We start from the raw sequence: 26,261 nt of genomic DNA, 5'->3' as shown, positions 1-26,261 counted from the left end.
TAGAAAGGTCTCATGGATCATTAGTTAAACAATGATTTTAAGTTTGTTATCAGTGTAGACGAGTTATATTTGTCTTCGTTTTACACCTACATGTGGGGAACAAGAGAGAGGGGCAGAAACCATTATTTTCTTGTTATGGGTAAGTTTGGTACTCATGAAAGTACAATCGTGAAAATATACATTTTTTTTTTTAAAAAAAATATTTTGTAATTCATTTTCTTTTGAACCATCCATTATTGACACGTTTAGTTTAGTTGGCGTGAAATATTTTCACATGAAAAAATTCTTTCATGCGATCCCCTCGTACCGGTGAGTATTGTTGCATATTTTCCTATCAATCGTCAATTAATTGATGCCTTGAAAATATAATTTAAAAAGCATTTTCACATATGCGGAGTTGTGGAGATTCGGAGAAATAGGTTCGGAATTGGTAAGGCCGCGGCCCTTCCAATGCCACACCCGAACGACTATTCTCACGATGTGTTTGATGCCTTGATGGTGGTCTCACCGACCCACCAAATCTTTTCCCAACGAAGTTTCTTTTAATATAGGCCGCACCTTTTTTTTTACCAAAAGGTCGTGGGTTCTCATTGGCCCTCTCTTCTTCAAATAGGAAGTTATTAGAAGGCCTAGGTGTTATGAAAACCTAATAAAGCCTCATCTCATATACTCGTAAGGCACCTTTGACAACGGGAATACTCTAAAATCAATTCAATAAATTTTGAAAATAAAAAATGTTGCAGATCCTATACATCTTGTGGATACGTGCATATTTATTTTTAAAGTGAAATAGATAATTTATTTAAACAATATAACTATTTTTAGAGCTTAAAAGCCTATTTTTTTCCCACAATTGTAATGTTCAAGCAGAGACAATCGACATAAAGATCTTCCAAATTTTAAATTTTGATGAGTTATGAGGTGAGATGTTGATAGGGCTGCAGCCCTATCAAAACATTTTCCAAGTCTCATCTCATGTCTTGTTGGGTCGCCAAAGATTCGTGTTTCTTTTTGTATCTCGTGTTCGTTTTTGGTAGTTTTACTCGTAAACCACATCATTGTTCTCTCTCATGCAATCATCTCTCTCTATTCCCTTGTTTACTCTCTGTAATTCTATTTTATACATTTGAAGTGGGGTTTAAGGAAATTATTTTCCATTGTATTTTCTGGTGTTTGGGCTTCACAACAACTTGTTAGCAGGTGACTTTTTCTTCCACTGTGAGCTCCTTCACTTTTAAATTTCCTCTCTACTTCTTGTGCTCCTTCTTTCTCTCGCTCTCTCTTGTTTACTTTTTGTTTTATTGAGGGTTTTATTGCTTGATTGTTGATGATTTTGTTGGTATCGTTCATTTTAACTATTGCTGATTTTTTCGGTCAAATTTCAGGGATTTTATCGAGGCAATTATGCTTTTGCCATTAGCACTTAAGGGGTTTCTAAGAGATCAAGAATTTCGAGTTTTTTTATGGATCAATTTTGACTACAATTCATTCTGGGTTATTTGAATTTGGGTGTTTTATTAGAAACAATATCACATTGTTGCTGATACTCTTGCGGGTCTAATTGGGGGATGTTCTGTGCGTGTCAAGTGATTTTGTTAGGGATTTATGATATGCTGTCCAGCAAAATTGCGCGTTGTGTTGGATACAATTGAAGATATGAATTTGCAAATTTTGTTGTTTGCCCGCTCTGGGTCTTCAGTGATTTGGAAAATATGTGATCCATGGTTGATTGACCTAGAGAACTTTACAGACACTTGACTGTTACAACCTCAATTTATGAGGTTTAGATGCAGTCGAAAACCGTTGCATGTGTTCATAGAAGATGAGATTATTCAAGTTTAATTCTCTATCCCAGCCTTTTATCCCTCCTCCACCCCCCTCTCTCTCAGATCTGATTCTGTTGGATTCTATTTATTTATTTAATTTTTTTTTTCAATTTTTATGCATTTGGTGATTAACAAATATAAAACGTCTATGAGCCATATGCTGCACTTGACTCATGCTGAGTTTGTAACTTTTTCTTTAGTTCATGGTGTTCCCACTTGTAGGAATAAGTAAGAATTTTATGTCACCATTGCACCTGAATGTTATTTTTCTCTCTTCTTTATGTCTTGCATGGTGCAAGAAATGGTTGCACCCTGTAGCTCATGTATTTGCAAAGTTTTACAGTGATCAGAGGCTTTATATGACTCCTGCAACGTCTTTTTACTTAAACATATCTTAAGGAGTTGTGCTCAGGTGTTTGTGTATGAGTTCTATTAATTTGACCTTCATCAAGACATATGAAAGGCTGATTCTTGACAAAAAAAATTAAAGAGGTTGATTGGATTCTAAAGTTTTAGTTGAGATCAGGTCAAAGATGCCATAAATGAATTTGACAAATAAATTTTTTTTGCTCGTTTTATCTGTCCGAAGCTCAGTTCATAAAAGTTCTACTAGTGGCTTCCGTTTTATTAGATTTGGGGTGGTTCAGCAGTAGGATTCGTATGTGGGACTTTGTAAGATTATTATTTTTAAACATGGATAGTGCCTCATCTGTTTGATGTGGTGTGGTAAGCTTCTTTGGTTTTCCCCCTTCTCTTATTGATTGCGAGGTGTCTGTTGATCAACTACTCTATCATATGGATAGATTAATCATTATAGATAAATTAACTTTGGACATTATGTTTTGTGTGATGTCATTTTTTAGTGCATATTTTGTTTAGGGTTTGGATTAAACTCCCTGCCACTGCTTTTGTATCCTACTGTAATCTTTTGTGATGAATAAAGAAGTATTCACTGAAAATAGAGTGCAATTTGCTGTCCTTTTCTTTTATCACTTTGCTATGGAGAGAAGTCTTGTTGTGGCTTTTGTAATCTTGCTGTAATTCGGTTCAGTTCAAAGCTGAAAGCATATGAGGGATTTCTCTTGTTCTATTTTTTAAATTTTGAGTTCTTGCATTCACAGGAGCAGAATGAGTTAAGTTGAAGCCATGCCCTCTCAAAAGTCCACTGTGGAACAAATGATGTGGAGTCCCAGGACTTTATTCCAAGAAAAATGTGAAAGCTACTTGCTTTTCTATGGGGAAACATCCCTTGGAAATGGGTTACAAGCTTTCTTATATTTTCTGGGTCTTGCATATTGTTTCATTGGCTTATCAGCCATAACTGCCCTTTTTTTTCAATCGATGGAGACTGTCGTGAAACACTCAAGGAAGGTGGTAGAGATAGACCCAGACACAAAAGAGGAAGTTATTAGGCACCAAAAAGTTTGGAATTACACTATAGCAGATATAACACTACTGGCCTTTGGGACAAGCTTTCCGCAAATCTCTTTAGCTACAATAGATGCGATTCGGAACATTGGTCAGCTATATGCCGGAGGTTTATATTCTTCCTTTAGCCATGAAATGTCAAATATAAAAGTCTTGAATTTATCAACCTTTTATGGAAAGTAAATTCAGTCTTGCTTAGAATCGTTAACAACAGGTAGTTGTGCCAATGAGTACTATTCAAGGTTCATGTGAATGGACGATCTTTTTAAACATGTAATGATGTTCTCTAAAATTATTCCTTCAGCATTCTCAAGCTGGTTATATCAATTTTTAAGAATTTGGTTATTATAAATGGAAATGTATATAATGAGACCATTTACTTTTGATACAAGGAGGTTATAGTCATAATTGTCATTAGATTTGAAATTGCATGGTTGAAAATGTTTCATTGCTTACACACAAAGTCCAAAAAAAAAATCCTCAGATGTTGTAACACACTTTCATTTATTGGATTTCACATCTAATGACTAAAAGTGATTGTAACCTCCTTGTACCAAAAATAAATGGTCTCATAGAATACAATCCCATTGTTATTTCCATTATTTCAAAATTCAAATTATGTAGTTGTCATTCAATATATTTCGTGCATGCACAAGACATTATTATATTCTCATGGACAAGGTATTGGAGTGTAGTCTTAAAATATTTTGATACTGCTAAAGTTAAACTTTGATATGCAGTATCAGTTATTCCATACCTTGATGTTTCAATCTCTTTTGTGCATGATAAGCCACCATTATTTATTAGCAAAAATAACATAAGGATTTTAAGCTGCAACCTTTTTACATGACAGAAGTGGCATACATTGCACTGTATGTGGGTATTTTTATCTATTTTTGTTGACTAACTTCCATTGAAATGCAAAAAGGTTGCAAAGATTGTGAGATATAATAAATATATTAATAACAATTTTTGGGCACAAGGGGATGGTATTCCCAATAGTTGCTTTGAACATAGAACACCCCACTTATTGGATAAAGGTCACTTTAAGTCTTTTCAATGCCTTATTTTAGCTCTCCAATCTTCTCTTTTTACTAAAATACGAGTCTCTTCCCAACCCAGTTTCCTCTTGTAATAATCACTTATTCAGTGTCTGAGTGCAGGCTCAAACTATTCCTAAAACTAACCTTGCAATAATCACTTATTCTGTGCCTCAGTACGGGCTCAAACTATTCCTAAAACTAACCTAAGAATGGCTATTCACTCATCACAAAATTTGAAATGACAACCGGTTCCCATCTCACTTAATATGTCCCTAGAGTTCATAAAGGCCTATTTGCTTTGCTTATATCTCGTATTGTTTCCTATGATACTCCTCATCCTCTTCCCTCGTTACAAAATCTCCACACTCATTTGCCCAATGGAGTCATTCCTTTTTTTTGACTCTCTTGGTCTTAATTCACCCCTCCCTATTGGACTGAGAACCCTTGCTACCCTCTTCCGACTAGAAGTAACCATGCTATCCTTGTAGCTTCTCCAAAGATGGACGTGTTTCATTGGTCAGGTTCCTCGATCAACAAGTCCTAGTAGACTCCTAAGAAAGAAAGAAAAAGGTATTGGATTAAAACGAAAAAGGAATAGAAATGTACTGGACAACAGCTTTTACTTATCAGCTAAAAATATTCAGGGGCCTTTATAGGTTTTAAGCAACAATGATGATATCAAAAGTAAAACGGTCCATAGTTCTATTTTACTTCACTTCATGTCCTTGGATGCATTGAAGCAGACATCTTCCATGTTAAAGAAAGAATCTTTGAAATTTAGCAAATTACATAATGAGAAGCCCTGATCTGGATATTTTTTGACAATTGTCCACAAATTTCTGATTATAACAAGGTTTTCAGAAATCATATATGATGCCTGTAGGAATATCATTTACTTTCTTATGTTTAGTGCTCATAGTTTGACATTGGTGGAGCTATATGGAAGTTTCATTAATTGATTTCTTAAACTTACATTTATATATGTTTTTATTTATAGAAGCAGTGCATATATGGTTTCTTCTTTGGTTTCTAAATAACCTTCTATTTGATGGTTGGATTTTTCACACAATCTTTACCTTTATGTAGGATTGGGTCCTGGAACTCTCGTTGGGTCTGCCGCGTTCGACCTTTTTCCTATCCACGCTGTTTGTGTTGTAGTTCCTAAGGCGGGGACATTGAAAAAGATATCAGATTTAGGAGTATGGTTGGTGGAGCTCTTTTGGTCATTCTGGGCTTACATTTGGCTTTACATAACATTAGAGGTACTCTTGGGCTTCAACTTTTATTTTTTCTGTTTAGATGTTAGAGCATGCGTGAATTTCTCATTGCATTTGGGTTATGGAAACTATTAATTGGGAATCATTAGGGTCACCGCACTCTCTCCCTCACCCACACAAAGACACACACGCACGCACACACGCACACGCACACGCACACGCACATGCACACGCACACGCACACACATACACAGAAACACGCATGCACACAAACACAAACACACGCACACTCATATGCACACACAAAGGGTCCTGCTGTTTGTGTGTATATATATATATATATATATATATATATTTCTGGAATGCCACTGATCTTGATTTAGTTGCACCTTCCCTGCAATTGTGTCTTGTTGAGGTTTATTTATAATGGAAGAAAAATAAAGAACAAAAAAGCTTATCCTGGTCCTTTCAACTTTGTAGGTGTGGACTCCAAATGCGATCACCCTGTGGGAGGCTTTACTAACTGTGTTACAATTTGGTCTTCTACTACTTCATGCATATGCTCAAGACAAGCGTTGGCCTTATTTCTCCATTCCATTGTATGTTTCTTTCTCAATGACCTTTGTATGCTAGTTTTGTGGATGAATAATTAATTTATATGTGGCAAAATACCAGGACAGCACTTGAAAAACATCAAGATGGTACTTGGTCAGCTGGTCTTGCCATTTTCGTGAAAGGACAGTTTTATCCTGATTTGCTGTTTAAAAAGTAAAATACTATGGTGAGGTGTGTGATGACTGGTTGCAAAATAGCCATCTTAAAAAACTTTGACAAGTCCAAGCACTATCCTTGGTATTTCAAATTTGGAACCACGTCATGATCCATGCTGGTGTTCAGGCATTCTCCCAGTGTTTTCCTTGTCTAGAGTGTGCTTTTATGCAAAGCGTTGAGAAAGGAGACATGTTTAGAAATGATTTGATGCTTTATAAAGCCTTATGAGTATGTATATATTCTTGTGTAGGCCTAGGCATGATAGACCTGAGGATTGGGTACCAGAAGAGCCTTTGTTTGTTGACCATCATAGTGGTGATTCTGGGGATTCTTCTGAAATTCTTTTAGCTGATGAAGGATCTGAATCTCGTATTGTTGACATATTTTCCATCCATACCAGCAGGGGTATAGGTAATGAATGAAAGGATGTAAATCTCTCCTTCGTTTAACTTTTCCTTGTCAGTTGAAGGTGGCGAGGGTGGTCTACGGATGATTGAACTAAATCTAACTTTGAAAGAGACAAATTAGTTACGATTGCACTGATTTTCACTATTGATCCTATCAATTAATCCTTCTGGAAAGTCATCATCTCTGAAAATAAATTAGAGTAGTCGGCAAGCAAAAGACCAGAACATCAGGTGGCTGGTAGTTTACCATAATCCAATGGACTATAGCGAGCCATGGTCCACTGGGGTCATCACCATCTGATGAAATGGACAGTGGGGCCAGCCGCGTAGTTGTGTCCTGATCTGCTGAGTCGTTTTGATTATCCATCATGCTTAATCATTTCAATTGCATTGTCATGATATCAATGGACTATATTTTTCCATAGTGCATTAGTCCACTTGTATACTTTCCCATCTGACATATTGCATTTCTAATTTTGGGTTGACAATTATTAGTCTTTCTTCAAATATATTTGTTATTACAATTGAGTGTGGCTCTAATTTGATATTACTATCAAGAAATTAGGTCATGTTTATCAGACCGTCAGCAGTGGAGATATGGGAGAGTCATCCAACAAAGTTTTTGAACAAAAAGCTGTAGATAATCAGTGTTTGCTTTCAATTTGGAGCAAACAATTTCTTGATGCCCTCACGGTATGTCATTTAACTTCCATCTCACACAACACATATATGTGTGTGTGAGTATATATGGGAGTGGATTCTGTCAGCCCACAGTCTGACTGCTACAGTGTCAGCCAATGGCCAGATTCAATCTGGGCTGATCTGATTGTTACAATATCATTTCGTATTTAAATTTTCATTTTTTTTTCCACAAATCCAAATCACTTGAAATTTTAGGCGCTCATTCTTCTCATCAAGGCGCACTTAATAAAAATATATAAAAAAATAATTCGCGAGATATAAATTGACCAAAATACCCTCAAAATGTTTCATAGGTATTTTGGTCAATTTATATTTAGCAAATTATTTTTTTTATATTTTTATTATATATATATATATATATATATATATATATATATATATATATATATATATATATATATATATATATACATCGGCAGTGGAGATATGGGAGAGTCATCCAACCAAGTTTTTGAACAAAAAGCTGTAGATAATCAGTGTTTGCTTTCAATTTGGAGCAAACAATTTCTTGATGCCCTCACGGTATTTCATTTAACTTCCAACTCACACACACACAAATGCACATATATATATGTGTCTGTGTCTGTGTCTGTGTGTTTTCTCGATAAGTGCATTGGGCTTTTATGTTAAATAGATTCTCATTTTACTATCTTCTATAAACAGATCCTAGTATCAGGTTTTTATTTTGCACCTGCTGACCAGAACTAAACCCTTTTTATTTCATTTTTTCTTTTAATTTTTTCTCAATATTGTCAGGAATGCTTCTAGTGTGGTAGTTCTTATGCACAATACAGTTCCAAAAGAAATACAGGATTAAGAAACATTTCTTAATTATTTATCAGACATCTCGGATGAGGAAGTCAATAAAGGACGGAAACAAACTGAATAGAATAACTATCTACCGTCCCTTTTCTTCATCATCATCTTTATCAGTTTATTGTGTTTTAACTTACAATTCTGGGTTAAGATATCCCTAATAATGTCTCCCTGGTTCCCAGACCTTAGTTTGTGGAATATATCGCTATTTAGCATGTCCAAATAAGGAGTTCCAATGCTTACTTTTCATGCACAGAACACGCTTATCTGTTTGAAGATCAACACTTGTTTTTTAGTTTATTAAATATGTTAGCAAGAGCATATGCTCTTCAAAGAAAAAGAACTGTGCAACATATTTTTGTCTAGAAATCAGTAATCGTAAACCTTATAGCCAGTTTATGCGCTAAATTAATCATCTCGTTTTCTTTTATTTTTTATTTTGATCTCTTGACAGTTGGAGACTGCTGAATCAAGAAAAATGGACAGTGCATGCCTAAGGATAGCGAGAATTTCGTTCCATTTGATTATTGCTCCATGGAGATTTCTATTTGCTTTTGTGCCTCCCTGTCAGATAGCACATGGATGGGTTTCTTTCATCTGTTCACTATTCTTTATAAGTGGAATTGCTTATGTTGTTACCAAGCTCACAGATCTTATAAGCTGTGTCACAGGTGCCTCTTAACATAGTCTATCAAACTTTTCTTCTTTACTTTATTCTTTCTGACAATTATATTAATGAAACTTATTAGAGAAAAATGGTAGCTCTATCTTTTGCTGCCCATTTTTTCTTCTAAAACCTTGGTATTGTTGCTAAAATTTTAGTTAAATGGGTTGAAACTGAAATGGGTATAATGGTTAACATCCATATCTCGACACCTATTCTATGAATGAATGTTTTTGTTTCAGAGAAAGTATGATACACATCCTGTGAACTAATGAAAAACAAAGTCAATTAGGATCATCTCTTTCCCATGAAATGATAGATGGTGATGAAGGACGAGTGGTACCCACCCATTTGGTTCATGTCCTATACTGGTGGGTCCTACTTTCCATCATCATTCATCATTTTTGGACAGTGATCGCCCTAATAGACAGTAATTTCAGAAGTCTATTGGGCTATATATAGTACCCTTCTCCTATTCTTAAAGCTTGGGAATATAGATAACTGTTTTTGAATTTTGCTCAAAACTGGAACAAGTATTGTTTGGCCTAAATCTTCCAAAATGAAGCCAAAGCTCATGAGCTTGTAAATTCTGTTTATGAGGAACCTTGATGCCAAAATGAAAGCAGGCCAGTTTTTTGGTTTTGAAAACAGTCATTTGCATTCTATATTCTAGGTGTGTGTCTTGGACTCTTAATCTCACTCACATGGTTGTTGATAAAAGAAAATCCAGCCAAATATATGAATTTTGGTTGTGTTGCCTTTCTTCTACTTACATTCATATCTTGAAAATAGAGTTCAAACAAACTTTTGTATATTGCTCAAGAACTGGGAGTTAATATAATTGAAGTTTGTTTGGGCAGGAATAAATGCATATGTCTTAGCATTCACGGCATTAGCGAGTGGTACCTCTTGGCCTGATCTAGTTGCAAGCAAAATCGCTGCCGAGCGCCAGACAACAGCTGATTCTGCAATAGCAAATATCACATGCAGGTATGTTTATTCGACTTTTTTCTTGGTCTGCAAAAGTCTACTTGGGTTTCTTTCTCTTGATCATTTTGCCCGGTATTAATTTACCTTATTAACATGGAGAATGAGCCTTTTCATTCAAGGGATGCTAATAAAAGTGGGTTTTAGCGTAATCAAGGAGGTTCTTTGGATGCTATTGATCTTAATATAGAGAAGCCTTTTTTTTTTTTTGGGTTAATTATTATTTGGAAAGGAGTTTGGTAAGTTGAATTCGCATCCTCAACATCAAGGTTACAACAATCAGTGAGTGTTATTCAAATGGATGCTTCTAAATTTATCTGGTTTTAGAGGGAAAGACGGTCCACTCTTGGGCTTGTCACAGTTTTCTCTTTCCTTCTTTGTGGTGGGCAGTCTACATTTTCTGGTATATCGAAACTTTTTAATTAACATTTTTGCTACTTGGTGCTAGTTGTCCTTGTTTGAAGTGACTCTCTTCCTCTCTCTCTCTCCCTCCACCTCCCCCCAGCGGGGATTCTAGGCATTTTATTTATAGTTAGGGTTATTTAGTTTTGAAGTTACTTACGTGAGGACTTTTGGGGTCATTTTATTTATTATAGAAACATTTAATGTTCTTGAACATTAAATATTATTATTTAAGAGGTGTTTGGGGCTTAGAGAGGCCAATCCACATGATTTTCAGAATGAAAAAAGAGGGAGAAAAGCTTAGGCTTTTGAAGCCGTAGTTGGGCTTGAAGAAGAAACCCTAGGCTGCTTCTATTTTTTGCTTGTGCTTGGCCTGAAGTTTTCGGATTTTACTGTTCACTATTAATTTTCCCACATCATTTTGGTATTAGAGTTCAGGTTTCTTCAACAACAAGGCCAGGGAAGTATGGCCCAGTGTAGGAAAAATCAGGCGGTTCAAGTTCAGCCGGTTTCGGTGAATCGGCCAAGTATTTTAAAAGAATTTATATAAAATCCCAAAAAATAAGGGATTTTGTTTGTAATGCATTTTTTTAATGTTTTTCATCATTTTGGCAAAGTTTGGAAGATGTTTTTGGCCATTAATACTTATTTTTGTATTTTTCCATCTTTTTTGGAAATTTCAAAAATACCCCTGGGCACAAATCGATTCCTTAAAATCTATTTTTTTCATTAATTTTCAACTTCATTTGGATTTGCTTTGTTTAATCATGCTTTAAATATACTTTTCATATTTTATTAGATTTTTTTTTGTATTTTTTTATTTTTTAAACTTTTTGACCGCCCAAGGCTTGTCCGGCTAGGATGGTTGAACTGGCCGGTTTACTTGTTAGTATCGAGTAACCGCATCTGGCCTCATGTTCGGTTAACCGTTCTGGTTCGATTTTTCCTATACTGCTATGGCCACTTTTAGGGTTTTGTGATTTTGGCCCAAGATTCGTTGATTACAACTAATTTTTTGTTGATTTCAGACTAAGGATTGCCAAGTTCAGTTTATTTTTTGTTGGTTTCAGCTAGGTTTTGTTATTTATCTGCATAAGGTTTGTGATTTTGATGAACCCATAGCTATGGGAAAGGGCAGTAGAAGGGGGTTTTCGTAGACTCACTTCATGATCCCAGAATTGAAGAGATTGAAGACCTCAGAAGGCAAGTTTAGCAGCGTAGAGAAGCAGTTGGCGAGCATCAATCATGGGAAAAACGGTGATACTTCAACCCAAGAAAAACTTGAGTACAATCCTTTTCACCATGACGCTCTGCGTGTGAGTCGAGTGATGATAGCGATGGAATGCCTACACAGGGGAGGCACCACTCTAGGGTTTTCAACATAGAGGTTGATATTTTGGACTTTGATGGTAAGCCTCAATCCCAGGTGTTTATAGGCTGGTTAAATATTGTAGAAAGAGTATTTGATTATAGGGTGGTTCTTGAAAAAAAAATAAAGTTAATATTATTGCCATAAAATTGAAGAAAGGTACTTCAGCATGGTGGGAGCGACTTAGGGCTAGAAGGGAGAGAATGGGGAGAGAATGGGAACGCCTAAAATTGATACATAGGAGAAGATAAAAAAGATACTAAAGGAAAACTACCTCCCTGAAAATATCTGCAATCTCTTATCATTGATGCATAACCTTCATCAAGGAGAAAAGAGTGTGGAAGAGTACACTGATAAATTTCATCAGTTGATGGCTCGAAGGGATATGGTTGAAAGAGAGGAACCATACCTATCTTACTATGTAGGTGTGCTGAGAATACAAGATGTGTTGTGCTACAACATTATTGGACTTTAGATGAAGCTTACAACCTTGCAGTTCAGGTTGTAGCTCAGTAGAGGAGTCCATTAAGTTTTGGCGCAGCCCAAGGTGGTACAAGTGGCTGTGGAAGTAATTTTTAAGGAAAAGTGGGAATTTAGTGGGTGGACAGACTTGTCGGCCTGGTAGTTCGTCCCAACAACAGGATACCTTGGGTGTTGAGGACAATTTTAGTCACCCGAACTGTCGAAACAACAACATTATTAAGTACTTTAAGTATTCAGGACTCGGCCATGTCTCCTCTCAATGCTTGAATAAAAAGTTTGTGGACATTGTTAAGGAGTTTCTTCAAGAGGACAACATACAATTACTTGAGGAGACCCAATTATGATGAGCCCTTCTAGAAAGAAGAGCCTGAAGTGACATTTTGCAACCACAGAGAATTTTTATTTTAATTAAGTTATATATAAAATCTGCATATTTTGGCATTATACATCACAAATCACAAAGAAGAGATTCTGGATTTTAGCTCTTTCATATCTTCAGGGAAGATTGAATCAAGTAGCTAAAAAGTTTCAAATCTCAATATTCGTTGCAACCAGTATTGGGGTGTTTTCGCTTGAGCCGTATGAGACGAAATTTTCAAGTTGGGATTCCCCACTAATCATTGATACATTTTTAGATGGACAACAAGATCTCTTAGAAGATCCAATCTATGAAAAGGTTCAAGATGAAGATCTCAAGTATATTGTAGAGGTGGAGCATTCAAGAGATTTAGGGCACTTGAATCAGAGTAGTACAATAGAAGTGTGGTCAACTCATAAACCGCAAATTTATGGCACTGGATTCAGATAGTACTGAAATAGATGTTGAGAAAGATTCTAAAGGCTATAAAATTGAGTTTGAAGTTATCCACAGAATTTTCAATGCGAGTTTAGGGATAACTAAATTTGAGAAATTTGTATAGATTTCTCACTATACATTTCAGGATCCTTTTTTTGAGGATTTTTTCTTATCACAAATAATCTTTGAGCCAATAAAGGAGGAGGTTGAAGAAGGTGGTTTTGATGTTGAATTCATCTTAGCATACTTGAAAACTTGATGACGAGTTTTTCCAACCAGGGAGACTGACGCATGACAAAATTATTCTTATTTTGACTTCTTTTTTTTGTTTCTAAATATATATATTTTAATTTTAATTTAAGATTTATTTTTAGGGTTTATATTTTTTTTTAAGGGATTTTAGGCATTTTATTTATTGTCATGGGTCATTTGTTTACAAAGTCACTTAAGTTAGGACTTTAAGGTTATTTTATTTATTATATAGGCATTTAATATAAGTGAACTTTAAATATTTATTATTTAAGAGGTGTGTGGGGCCTACCAGAGTCAATCTGCGTGATTTTTAATTGAAGTAAGAAGAGAAAACCTAGACTTTTGAAACCCTAGTTAGGTTTGAAGAGAAACCCTGGCTTCTTCTATTTGTTACTTGTGCTTGGCCTAAAAATTGCTGATTTTACTATTCTGTATCAATTTTCCTACATCTCTCTCTCTCTCTCTCTGTTGTAACTTGTTCTCATGTTTGCAGCAATTCAGTGAATATTTATATCGGAATTGGTGTCCCTTGGCTGATCGACACACTATATAACTTTTTTGCCTATAACGAGCCCCTTTACATACAAAATGCGCAAGGCCTCAGCTTCTCCTTGCTTGTTTTCTTCGTCACCTCTATTGGTTGCATTGCTGTTCTTGTTTTGAGGCGCTTGACCCTGGGGGCAGAACTTGGAGGCCCCAAACCCTTGGCCTGGGCTACAAGTATATACTTCATGATGCTTTGGCTCATTTTTGTTACTCTCTCATCACTCAAAGTTTCAGGCTTCATATAATTATAACTTTGGCTCTGTTGATTGAGCATTCATTGTAGTTTCAGGCTTCATATAATTATAATAGCTTTGGCTCAGTCGAGGTAGCATTCATTGTAATGGCAATATCACATATTTGTAATACAAACATTTGCAATAGTTGAAATGAAAATTACCAGGCCTCCATGTGTTTCCTTTATTTGTGTAGAACTGTTGGGGGAGAGAGACTCCTGAAAAGTTGTGTGGCATATATTTTATTTAGGGGTCACATTGTAGAAATGCAATAAATATATTTTTTAAAAATAATTTGATCCTAATTTTTAGAGAATATATAATCTTTAACATGGAGATCATGAATATGGAATTTTTTTTTGAAAACTAAAAATAATGATTATATTAAGAAAACTTTTGGACCATTAGTTACAATTGTTTTTAGATGGACCACCTATTTATTTGCATCCACCTTTAAGATGGATGCTTTATACCGTTGGATCGTATATTGTAGAAATGCGACCCAATCCAGCATGAAACAATTTTCCTTATTTAAAGAAAAGGGAAAAGCATATAACTTATATGAAGCTTTTTGTGTGACCCCAACCGCATATAAGTTATATCTGACCCCATTCTCAGCCGGTCAATCTAAATTGATGGTTAGGATTGTTCGTCGTAATATCATGCCAAAGCACTACTTGATTTTTTTTTTCTTTCTACTAAACGTTTTTGGCTGAAATTTTAGGCTTCCCATCGTCTTATTGGGGGTGCACCTAGCAAAAATGAAAAAAATATTTCTCATGAAAATAAATGACCAATATACCCCCAAATGTTTGAGGGGTATTACGGTAATTTTTATTACATAAATATTTTGTTATTATTTTTATCATGTGCAACCCTATCAGATGTATGCGTGTCCTAAATTTCGTTGCAAAATGATTTATAGAATAAAAATTAAAAATAAAACACTATGAGTCGTCAGATCTTGATTTGACGCTTAGAGCCAACTTGTGAGATTATGACTCAAGGCATCCTATCTATCTACTCAGGTTTGACAGTGGTTGCGGTCCAACAGCTTTCCCACTAACTTATCTTCTTTTTTTGAAAATTTCATAGCATTTTTGGAACTGGATATCTGCCTCCATATTGTGAGCTTTTTTCTCTCATTTGAAACGATATTGAGTTGTAAATATGTAAAAACATAATATGATGGGTAAGGACATTATGATAACCATGACCTATGATCCATAAGGGCGTGTGATCCGAAAGGGCTCATCGTTGTTCAGTTAATTAGTTCAGCGTCAGACAGAGAATATAAAGCTGCATATTCATCGGTTAAAATTGCTCCAAAAATACAACAATAAGCGAGGAAGAAATAGAATTAAAAAATATGAACATGTGTATACCCTATCAACCTACACTTTTAAGACACTCAATGCCACTTGCTTATCACCATCCAACAACTACACCAGGCGGTAAAGTGTGGATCATATTATTTGGGCCTGAAAAATATAAGGTACATTTGGGAGAACTACTATAATAGATTTTGATCCAACGCATGAAAGTGTTCTGCAATTTTGAGTCGTTTGTGGCACACAATCTCATGCCTGTTGTAACGTAAAATGCTGTGCATTTTGCATTTTGTCCGAAAGGGATAGGGTCTATATGCTCCTTTGGAATTTTTTAATTTTGGGGTAATTCAATGGAGAAGATATGTCCTTACTCATTTATTTAGATAGATCAGGGAGTTAGTTTTTTTGAAGGTGTCAATGGGTGATGTCCGTAAGATTGACAACCAAAACGCAATAACGGGGGTGCTCCAAAATTTTGGATGTTGCTTTTAGCTTTTCTGATAACTTTCCAAGAAAGTTTAAAATTTTTTGAAGGTCATCATTGTCTAGTGCTATGAGCAATCACTTAAATAGTTGTTAAGGGTTTTAATAGACCAAAAAGACAGTGTCCTCTTTGTTAGAAAACATGAGAGGCTTTTGGGTAAAGAGAGAGGGGTAATAGAGCGCATATATTTGTGGATTAAAGTGATGGAGTATGGTGTATAATTGACCTTTTTTTTAAGTTAATTAAAAGTTTGGTGGAAACAAAAAGGGATTATCAATAAAGAGACCATTGATTTTTTGTAGATGGAGATCATGATCATTATTGTCCCTTAAATTTCAAAATGGGTGATCGTAAGAGTGTTTTTGAGTAGACATAAAGTTTCAAAAGAAATCTTAGACTTCATGACTCACTCTTAGCCATCCAATTTGAAATCTAATAAGTGAGAACGCTTGTGACCTCCATGTAAAAATTATGTCATATTTATGATTTTGAAAAGGTTGGTGAGTGGTGAACCTATCCTAGTTTTGGAAGGATTTAGGATCCAAAACACGTTTCATATAAGTCTATTTTCGCCTTAGATCCAAGAAGTTGGAAATCAAAAAATTATGCATATTTGAATAATCAATTTTGGTTAAAAAAAAAAAAGGGATTATATATAATGAGACCAGTTACCTTTGATACAAAGTGGTCACAATTACTTACAACTATTCGATGTGAAGTTTGATAGCTTGGATGTGTCACAAAATTTGAAAAAATTAATTTTGAAATTTGAACGCGGTCAATGGAATAATTGCGGCCACCCAATAGTGAAGATTGTTGGGAGTAATGTAGGATCGGATCTTTAGATGCTTCTTAAATTCTTAAAGATTTGGGGGTCGTATCCACATAGTAGGGGTGAGGGCTTTTGCTTGGTTGGCAATTAATGATAGGTTTCCAAATGGGGCATATACATGGGGAGGTCCACTTTGTGATGAGGGTAGAGAGGCTAAGAAGGCGCTGTACTATCGGACAAGTAGCGGTTGTAGTATCGGCTTTCTTCTAGCTTTGGGGATTCGGACAAGCCCTTTCGGCTTCAAGCACAAGTGCAAACAGAGTAAACTTGGTTCAGCCCAACACTGGGAGGGGCAAAGTCCAGTCGCTATTAGCTCGCAAAAATCTCTTCACTCGCATAGTCGACCGCGCTCGCGGTAGTCAAATCCAGATGTTGTTCCTTTGCGAGCCTAGCCTTCAGTATTGAAAGGATTTGGTCCATTCGGCATCTCATGAGTGTATCTAGCCTTTCTAGCTGGCTATTGTATTTCCTTAAATTGGGTCCTTTTCTGAAAAATGGTTTTTTCCTTGAAGATTTCTCACCAGTAATTTTTGGTTTACTTTGAGGGAATGTAATAATTGGAATTTGGGGAGGGAGCAGTGGGAGTGCATGCAAATATCACTATATTTTTTGAAGGCTAATTAGGGAGGAGAGTTGAGACTTGTGTTAAAGAAATTATGGTGAGAGTACTCGAGTCTGCAGTCTTGGGAAGACGGTCACCATAACAAAGAACATGGTTTCAATCTCCAAGAGAGAAAGAAGGCATTGGAAGCATCATTTGGAGCATTGTTTTTACAAAGCAGGGAACGGGCAGGTCCTTGCCCTTGCCCTTGCAAGCTCTGTCTGTTATAGCAAGCTCTGTCGACCAAACAAACTGTGTCTGTTACAATTAGAGAAATAGACTCCAAGTTGGATAATACAAAAAATGGGCGGTTAGGACAAATGCAGAGCGAGAGAGAGAGAGAGAGAGAGAAAAAGGATGGGTGGGTTTTGTAGGAATGGAAATTGGGTGGTTGGTTGAGACGCATACATTTTACTCATCTACCACTCCACTCAGATTCATTTCATATTCCTTTTTTTTTGACATTAAAACAAATCTAACCAAAGTTTTGAAATAACCATGTTTTAATTTCTTTTCTTCTGATCAAGGAGTTTTTATTGAAAGCCAATCCAATTTTACAAAGACGATTTAATCCTCTTTCGTACGTCTTTCTCCCTTGGGTCGCATTTCCTCTCTTTTCCCTTATGAGAAAAAGTGGGCTTTGTACAAAGCATTGTAGGAAACCACTACTCGTGAACGAAACTCGGCTACGGATCCAGCCTAAGTAACCCAGTAACTTAGGTTGTTTTTGGAGTTATTTGGCAAGAATATAAAATTTTAAAAAATATAAAAATATATTTAAAATAAAACGAAACAAAATATATCTAAATGACAGTTCAAAAATGAATTTTGAAAAATTAATTTGTGACCACCAATATTTTATAAATACCCAAAAAAAAGGGAAAAATATAAAAATAAATATTCGAAATACTTTCAAATCTCAATCAAAATGATGGAAAATATATGACAAATAAATCTCTTAGTTTTTTAGATTTTTATAATTTTTTTAAAATTTTATTTTTAATATGACCACCAAACTCGTGTTTGCCAATGTGGTGAGCCCGAGTCCCTGTTGGCTTGCCTAGTAGTCAAACATTGGTATAAAGTGCTCAACTTATGATATACATGTTGGCTTGCCTAGTAGTCAAACATCGGTATAAAGTGCTCAACTTATGATATACAAGGTATGTGTCTAATTTTTTACTTTTTGTACAAAAAAGATCTTATGATGCTTAAAAATCGATGTTCAACTATAATTCATGATCTTTAAAATTTTAAAAATAGTGCAAATCGAATAGATCTATAAATATTTATAAATCTTAAAAATAAACAATCCATATAAATTTTACAAGATGCATTATTTATAAGACTTAAAATTCTATACATCTCGAAGTCGAGATAATCCATTAGAAAGTTTTCCAACTTCAGAACTAAGGGTGGCAATCTGGTCAGATCCATGTGATTGATCGAAGTCCAAGTTTGATCCTAGGTAGGTTGCAAGAACCTCATGAGGTTGACCTGAGCCGGTACAAAATATACACTATACAATACAAATTTTTTATTTTTTATTTAATTTTTAGACTGACTTAAACCGACCTTGATCGGGGTCCACATCACTTGGGCCTAACCCGAGTCCTAGTTGGATCCGGGGGCAACGGGTCAAGCCCCACTGAGAAAACTCTTTTCGGTTCGGTTGGTTCAACTGAACGAACGTATTGGGCGCCCCCGGTATCTTATTGACAGAAATTTCGTCATTCCCCCCTTTGCGTTAGTTATTTCACTCCTCTCTCTCGGGATATTTGCGTCCTTTCAGGAAATCAAAACCCCTCCCTCTCTCTCCTCTTTCTCTCTCTAGGTTTTATGAATTTTCCCTTTCGTTTCTCTATCTCTCTCTTCCAGACGGCTTCCCGACTTTTTGCCCCAAACCCCTCCACACACTTCTCTATCGCCCACGCCTGCAACTTCACCACAAAACCCTACTTTTCCACCTCCACAAACCCTAGCAGAATCGCCATGGCTGAGACCTCCATCGATTCCTTGAAAGGAACTTTAGCCCAGAAGCGAGCCTCAGCAGAAGCTCAGGGCCAAGCCGTTCGTGCCTTGAAGGCTAGCGGTGCAAGCCCGTCAGAGGTGGAATCAGCTGTGAACTCGCTTAAGGCCCTGAAAGTGGAGGTCGAAGCGCTCTCTAAGGAACTCAATTCTAGGGTTTCGGAGAATGGAGGTGGTAATAGGGACGATTTTAGGCAGGGTGTGGTGAATGCTCTAGAGAGAAGGCTGTTTTATATTCCATCTTTCAAGATTTATAGGGGTGTTGCGGGGTTGTATGATTATGGGCCACCTGGTTGTGCAGTCAAGTCTAATGTTCTAGCTTTTTGGCGTGAGGTTTGTTTCGTTACTTTTTACTTCGATCCTACCTTTATTGATGTCGTTTTTTATTTCTGTGTGATTTACACTTGTGATCTTTTTTTTCTTTCTAAATTGTGTTCCATTGTTTTGTTCTGGTGTTATTGTGGGGTTTGCTTATTAAATTATTACAAGTTTTTTTCTTTTTTTATTTTATTTTGATTTGTTGTATGATTTTGATGATGTATTGTTGTCAATAATCTCCTGAGTTGCGGAAGCTTGGATTTTTGTGGAATTTGGGGTTATATCTGCATTTTTTTGCCATTTTATGCGTCTTTTATTTACTTCAGGTCACTTACCTGGCTTATGAGTTTTGGTTTTTAAATACTTTTTTTTTTTTGTTGGTTTAGTTGCTGGAACTGGTATAATTGGAGAGCATGATTATAAAGCCGAGATCTTTCTTCATTTTTTTTTTTGACTTCTTGTTTTTTATATCCTCTATCTTGGTTTTTATAAAGCCGAGATCTTCCGTCAGTTTTTTTTTAACTTCTTGTTTCTTATGTCTTCTATCTTGGTTTTTCGTAAATTCGCATTTCTTTATTTTTCTGTTGATATCCTTTTCAATTAATATGAAGTGGAAATTGTAATGAAATGTGAACGGAAAATGAGAAATTCAAAAGGGAAGAACCTGCTCAACTCTGAGTTAGCGTCGAGTGTTTCACTTCTAGTACAACTGCAATTTATGAAATTCCTTAAATATTTTTATCAAAACCGTCTTCAAGTTTTTAGCTCTCCAATTAACTGGATTTAGACTCGATTTGTGAGCTTGCAAAATAAATGGGCCAGCTTTGGCCCCATTTGTTAGATTTTTCTTGAAAAAATATTTCAATTCTTAAAGTATAACGGCATAATGCTTCTAGATGAAATTCCAACATTGAATTCAAGAATCAGATTGAGGTATCCAAACTCTACAACCACGTGCATGTATCCTACATGATCAATTGTTGGCTGTCAGGAAAAATTGAAAAATAAAATACAACTATCAATTTTGATTTACAAAGTAAAGAAGATACTACCTATATTGAGATTGATCAAAAATTAAAAAATAATGTATAAATTGGCAGAATTGGATACCTAAAGAATGAAAAGCAAAAACCAAAATAATGCCTTGGTAAACTATTGTAGCTAGTCTATTGCTTTTTATATTAGCCCTAGTGTGAACACCGAACACTTCTTAATTTTCTGAAGAAGTCCTTGCCTGCATGCACTAGTTTTCTCATATTATTCATATAGAGCTTTGGAACTGCTGTAGTGGCAATGTACACTGAGGTGTCATGATACCTTTTATTTCCTTTGTTGTGCATAATCCTTTGTTTAATTCAATGTTCTGAAACTCAGCTCGGGCCTTGGACTTGGCCTTGGCCAGAGCCAAGTTACTTTAACCGAGCCCAAGTGGACTCGCCAAGACCTGCACAATACCCGAATAGGCCCAAAGAAAAATAAGTAAAATAAGAAAACTAAAATAAGTACTAGAATAAGTAAAAGTCTATAAAAGATGAAAAAGTTATATAAAAGACAGATTACTGAAATCATACATCGAAATATGTTAGAAAAAGAAAAAATAAAAAAAAATAAAAGCATATAATAAGAAAAGTTCACAAATCATCACAAAAAACCTAAAAACATATAGAAACATATTTGTAAATCATATATTAGTGTTTTTTTCTAAAACAAAATTAGTGGCTTTTTAAGGGATCTTGAGGAGGGCGAGTTGGGCACATAAACTTGCCTCGGCAGGTTGCTGAGGCCGAGTTACTCGGCTGAGGCCTTGTCACTGGTTTAAATGCATTGCTTTATCTCATTTATGATTGGGTTGTTGCTCTTCTTGTTGCCAGATTCTTCAATCAACAAAATGGCAAGTTTTGACGGTGTCATCAAATTTGATTGATGCTTCACTTGATTGTATTTTTCATTCCTCTTGGGGCATATAATACTCTTTCTGCAGTCCTGAATGTTTAATGTTTGATCTGCTATAGAAAGTGATATTGATTTTAATTGGCTTTGGTGTCTGCATTTTCCTGTTATCTCTTTCCTTTGTTGGGTATGCCTTGCTGTTCCTATCTTCATCATATTTTTAAAGCTAAAGTTGGAGGATGAATGTTGTGGTACTCGTGATTATTTGAAATGCTTATCTTTGTTTACTACAGTCGTGTGTGTACCATCAGATTATTATGAGCTTTATCTTGCAAAAGTTCATCTGTGGAATGGCATGGTATAAATCTTGACAGACATGAGACATGCAAGTGCAATTGCTTGAAGATGGGAAGAGTTTGAATGTGGAATCTTCAAGCAATCAGCATGACCATGTCTTAACCTTCAGGATTAAGATGCTATACTAAACCTGTTTCTCGTTAGATAAACTTATGAAGGAACCTTCGGTCTCAAATAAAGTGCATCATATTAAAATCACTGAAGTCATTCACATGTCAAAAAAGGAATCATAATGGGACTTTTACTAATGTTCAGTAAATATGTTGTTACTGATTTGCCCACGTCCCTTTACAGCACTTTGTCCTAGAGGAAAACATGTTGGAAGTGGACTGTCCTTGTGTGACTCCTGAAGTTGTGTTAAAAGCTTCAGGTCATGTCGACAAATTTACAGATCTTATGGTAAAGGATGAGAAAACAGGTACATGTTACAGAGCAGATCACTTGCTCAAGGACTTTTGCAAGGATAAGCTTGAGAAGGACCTCACTCTACCTGAGGAAAAGGCCATGGAATATAAGCGTGTTATGGCAACTTTGGATGACCTCTCTGGCAAGGAATTGGGTTCAAAACTCAAGGAGTATGGTATAGTTGCGCCAGATACAAAGAATCCTCTCTCAGATCCATACCCTTTTAATTTGATGTTCGCGACCTCTATAGGCCCTTCTGGCTTGAGTCCTGGGTAAGAATTTCAATCGCTCATACTATTTTTTTTTTCCTTCCCTTGTGAATTTCAAAAAGAGGAGCAAAGAGTTTGGAAGTTTGAAAATGCGCCTGGAATACTTGCATAAATATTGCATGTGATCCCCAGAAGCTTGGTATCTCAAAAAGAAGCCTGGACAAGTATTTTTCAATAACTATTTGACCCCAATCTGGTATTTAAAGATATGGGGGTATTTTATTAAAAATGAGTCAAATAGACTGGTGTGAAATAGTCACTTTAAAATATAATAGTCCTATCACTTTTGAAATTCCAAACTTCCTAAGCACCACCATGATTTATTCTAGTGTTCTAGGCGCCTTCTATTCTTTTTATGTTCCCTAAAGAAAATTGTGGTACACCATTTTCCAGATTAAAAAAAAAAACTGTGGTACACAATTTAATTCTCAAAAAAAAAAAAAAAACAACTGCGGTACATCATTTTGCATCTCTGGTCCTTGGAGCTTGTTAATAAGATGGGTTATCTATGCTCTGCAGGTACATGCGCCCCGAGACTGCCCAAGGTATATTTGTCAATTTCAAGGACCTGTACTATTATAATGGTAACAAGCTTCCTTTTGCCGCAGCTCAAATTGGTCAGGCTTTCAGAAATGAGGTATTGCTTGTCGGGGTTATTTTCTGATGAATGCTAGTAATGTTATCCAATGAGAAAAATATACCAAAAAATGAAATGCAAACATAATAAATGAACTAAGGAGGACTGGACTCTGAACTTAACTATGGATATAAGTTTGGCGGTTTTGTACTTTCCCATACCTTGATTTTAGATAATATTTTGACGCACACTGTTTACTATTCGAAGTTATAAGGGCTTGTTTTTCCTTGTTTTTGGAAAATGTATAAATGCAGTTTAGATACCTAAGATGGTGGCCTCTCCTGGTCTCTCGTAAGTTTCTATTATTTCCTGTATCTTGAGGCTTACTTGGTTTTTGCCTTTCAGATATCTCCTCGACAAGGTCTCCTAAGGGTTCGGGAGTTCACCCTAGCGGAGATTGAGCATTTTGTGGACCCTGATGATAAATCTCATCCAAAATTTAAGGATGTATCTAATCTGGAATTCTTCATGTACCCAAGAGATGAGCAAAAGGAGGCAAAACCATTTAAGAAGCTCCAGCTTGGTGATGCAGTTAAAAAGGTTCATTCCTTGGCTATCTTGTACCTCTAATGATTTTATTTTAAAGGACGGGGGAGGCGTCCAAAGTAGCAAATGTGTGGTTTAGAAGAAATTAATTTTCTCTCTCTCTCTCTCTCTCTCTCTCTCTCTCTCTCTCTCTCTCATGTTACTTTTGCAAATGACTAGCCGTTTTGTGAGTTTTGCCCATGGCAGTCTTCTGAGATATTAGCTACTTTTCCAAGTATTTATTTCCAATAGCCATTTGGTTCTACTATTGTTTTGTGACTAATATTTTCAGAAATGAATCACAAACCAATTTTTCTGGTGAATGTTCCAATTACTTGGTTTGATCGATAAACAGGAATTTCACTTGGTTCACTAGGGAAACATCAACAATGAGACATTGGGTTATTTCATTGGGAGGACATACCTTTTCCTGACATCTCTTGGGATTGACAAAGAACGATTGCGCTTTAGGCAGCATATGGCCAATGAAATGGCTCACTATGCTGCAGATTGTTGGGATGCTGAAATTGAGTCCTCTTATGGCTGGATTGAGTGTGTTGGTATTGCAGATCGCTCTGCATATGACCTCCGTGCTCACACAGTAAGAAGCTCGACACAGTATTTTTCTGTTTTCATGGGTGAACTTATTCATCATCGTCATTGCACTGATTTGTCTTTTTCTTTTTTCTCTCTTAACAAGCTAACATTTTTCTAGATTCATCTTGCTCGAGTAATATAATGATGATGAACATTGATGAACCATTTTGTATTTTTTTTTTTTGGCTTCCAGGAGAAAAGTGGTGTCCAGCTAGTTGCTCAAGAGAAATTTGCAGAACCTAGAGAAGTAGAGGTAAGTACATGTATTTAGGATTTCTTCTCTCTCAAAAAAAATTACGAGCACACATTCACAAACACAAGCACACAAGTTACTGGAACTTGCCTTGCATGAGAGCTCAGGAAGAATTTTAAGATGCAAATTGAAATGGAAGGCCTAGAAGGAGAAAAAAAAAAAAAGCTGAAGTAAATACTCATTTACAAATCAAAGCTTTACATTGTTGCTATTTTCCAAAGGAAAACTCCATGTGTATTAAACAGGGCTGCTATGCATTTATGCTGTTTTCTAAAATGAAAGTTCCAAATGCTCCAAAACTTATATTTTTTTGGGTTGTTTGGCGGTGGGATGTTGCACCAAAAATTCCATATGGGGGTGATGTTCAGGTGAGGTCATTGAGGGAGACATGACCATACTTTTTCCATAGCACAGCGTGTGCAAATTGGAGCTCTGACCTTATCCAATACATCTTAGTGTTGGACATGAGCAGAGTGTCAAGGTAGCACTAGTCCCGACATGTGCTACTTAAATAAATAAAACGTTAACTTTATCAAATGGAACGAACTTCTAGTTATTATGGTTCTCAAGAAACATGAGGGACTTTTCTTGGGTTGCATAATTATGAGTGACTGATAATTCGTAAAGGAGTGTTAATATTTGAGGATTTATACATGAACATGCAAGCATAGAATCTATACCGCCAATTTATTGCATACACCATTGCAGAAATTGGTTATCACCCCATCAAAGAAGGAGGTTGGGCTGGTTTTCAAGGGCAATCAAAAGAAAGTGATTGAAGCACTCGAGGTGAGCTTCATCTGAATCTTCTGTGCGTTTTTTTTTTTTAAATGTCTTTATATTTAATTAAATCCTTTCAGTGTTGGTCTTTTTTGGCCCTATATTTGTTTATTCTTTTCCCGGTTGTGGGGCAGGCCATGAAAGAAGCAAAGGCTATGGAAGTGAGGGCCAACTTAGAAGCCAAAGGGGAGGTGGAATTCTTTGTCTGCACCCTTGGGCAATCTGTCACCCTAACAAAGAACATGGTCTCTATCTCTAAAGAGAAAAAGAAGGAACATCAAAAGGTTTTCATTCCTTCTGTGATTGAACCATCATTTGGTATAGGTCGTATCATATACTGCCTTTTTGAGCATTCCTTCTACACTAGACCAAGCAAAGCTGGAGATGAACAGTGCAATGTGTTTAGATTCCCTCCCCTGGTGGCTCCCATTAAGTGCACTGTTTTCCCATTGATTCAAAAATCAGAATATGAAGAAGTTGCTAAACTTATCTCCAAGGCCTTGACACGTGCTCGCATATCTCATAAGATTGACATAACTGGAACCTCTATTGGGAAGCGCTATGCTAGAACTGATGAACTGGGGGTTCCATTTGCTATCACTGTGGACTCTTCGAACTCTGTTACAGTCCGAGAGAGAGACTCTAAGGATCAGGTTCGTGTTAGCGTGGACGAAGTGGCATCAGTTGTGAAGGACGTTACAGATGGGGATAGCACTTGGACCGATATCCTTTCAAGATACCCTTTACATTCATCCTATTCATCAGATGAAGGAGTTCTGATTGGGGACATTCATTCCAAGAGTTAAGTAAATAATTTCTTCCCCTTGTTATTTAAGAGAGAACAGTTTTGCATACTCATTTTGTGTTTTCCTTACAAGCTGAGATGGGTTTTAGTTTCTTGACTCTTTTTTTTTTGGGCTATAACTATCTGTGATAGTTTTTCAGCAAACAATTTACTCTTGTCAGTTATCATTGACCAAAAAATAACATTAAACTTGGTGGTTTTGGAGTA

The 26,261-nt window shown here is 36.1% G+C and overlaps 2 protein-coding genes across 3 annotated transcripts; both read left to right on the top strand.

The window, feature by feature from the left end:
- The first annotated feature begins 592 nt into the window (after positions 1–592).
- Positions 593–14,129, top strand: MHX (magnesium/proton exchanger). Its single transcript, XM_088859876.1, has 10 exons — positions 593–1,200; positions 2,948–3,363; positions 5,384–5,559; positions 5,995–6,113; positions 6,536–6,696; positions 7,258–7,430; positions 7,803–7,916; positions 8,665–8,881; positions 9,735–9,864; positions 13,657–14,129. The coding sequence occupies exons 2-10, from the start codon at positions 2,973–2,975 to the stop codon at positions 13,952–13,954; spliced, it is 1,779 nt and encodes a 592-aa protein (XP_088716002.1). The 5' UTR covers positions 593–1,200; positions 2,948–2,972; the 3' UTR covers positions 13,955–14,129.
- A 4,928-nt stretch (positions 14,130–19,057) lies between these two features.
- LOC18445351 (glycine--tRNA ligase, mitochondrial 1) lies at positions 19,058–26,261 on the top strand. 2 transcript variants are annotated; one of them, XR_016050106.1, is made up of 8 exons: positions 19,058–19,551; positions 22,078–22,460; positions 22,977–23,094; positions 23,440–23,634; positions 23,975–24,220; positions 24,410–24,469; positions 25,178–25,258; positions 25,384–26,261. XR_016050106.1 is itself a non-coding variant. In XM_006855489.4 (8 exons), exons 1-8 carry the CDS (start codon positions 19,183–19,185, stop codon positions 26,053–26,055), a joined length of 2,103 nt encoding a protein of 700 aa, XP_006855551.3. In that variant the 5' UTR covers positions 19,058–19,182; the 3' UTR covers positions 26,056–26,261. The 2 variants fall into 2 exon arrangements, 1 of the variants encoding a protein (XP_006855551.3); XM_006855489.4 differs by having other exon boundaries at positions 23,996–24,220.

The sequence above is a fragment of the Amborella trichopoda genome, chromosome 2 (assembly GCF_054954075.1).
Source record: "Amborella trichopoda isolate Santa Cruz 75 chromosome 2, AtrichopodaSantaCruz75HAP2 v2.0, whole genome shotgun sequence".
In the NCBI taxonomy this organism is placed as follows: domain Eukaryota; kingdom Viridiplantae; phylum Streptophyta; class Magnoliopsida; order Amborellales; family Amborellaceae; genus Amborella; species Amborella trichopoda.
This window is presented reverse-complemented; position numbering and strand designations above follow the sequence as displayed.

Bases quoted from the DNA above. Each gene is read 5' to 3' on its own strand.
- MHX (XM_088859876.1), top strand. From the start codon at position 2,973: ATGCCCTCTCAAAAGTCCACTGTGGAACAAATGATGTGGAGTCCCAGG. The intron at 7,431-7,802 runs TGAGTATATATG...TATATATATATA, and splicing joins ACAACACATATATGTGTGTG to TACATCGGCAGTGGAGATAT. The intron at 9,865-13,656 runs GTATGTTTATTC...TCATGTTTGCAG, and splicing joins ATAGCAAATATCACATGCAG to CAATTCAGTGAATATTTATA.
- LOC18445351 (XM_006855489.4), top strand. From the start codon at position 19,183: ATGGCTGAGACCTCCATCGATTCCTTGAAAGGAACTTTAGCCCAGAAG. The intron at 19,552-22,077 runs GTTTGTTTCGTT...GTCCCTTTACAG, and splicing joins TTCTAGCTTTTTGGCGTGAG to CACTTTGTCCTAGAGGAAAA. The intron at 23,635-23,995 runs GTTCATTCCTTG...TTGGTTCACTAG, and splicing joins TTGGTGATGCAGTTAAAAAG to GGAAACATCAACAATGAGAC.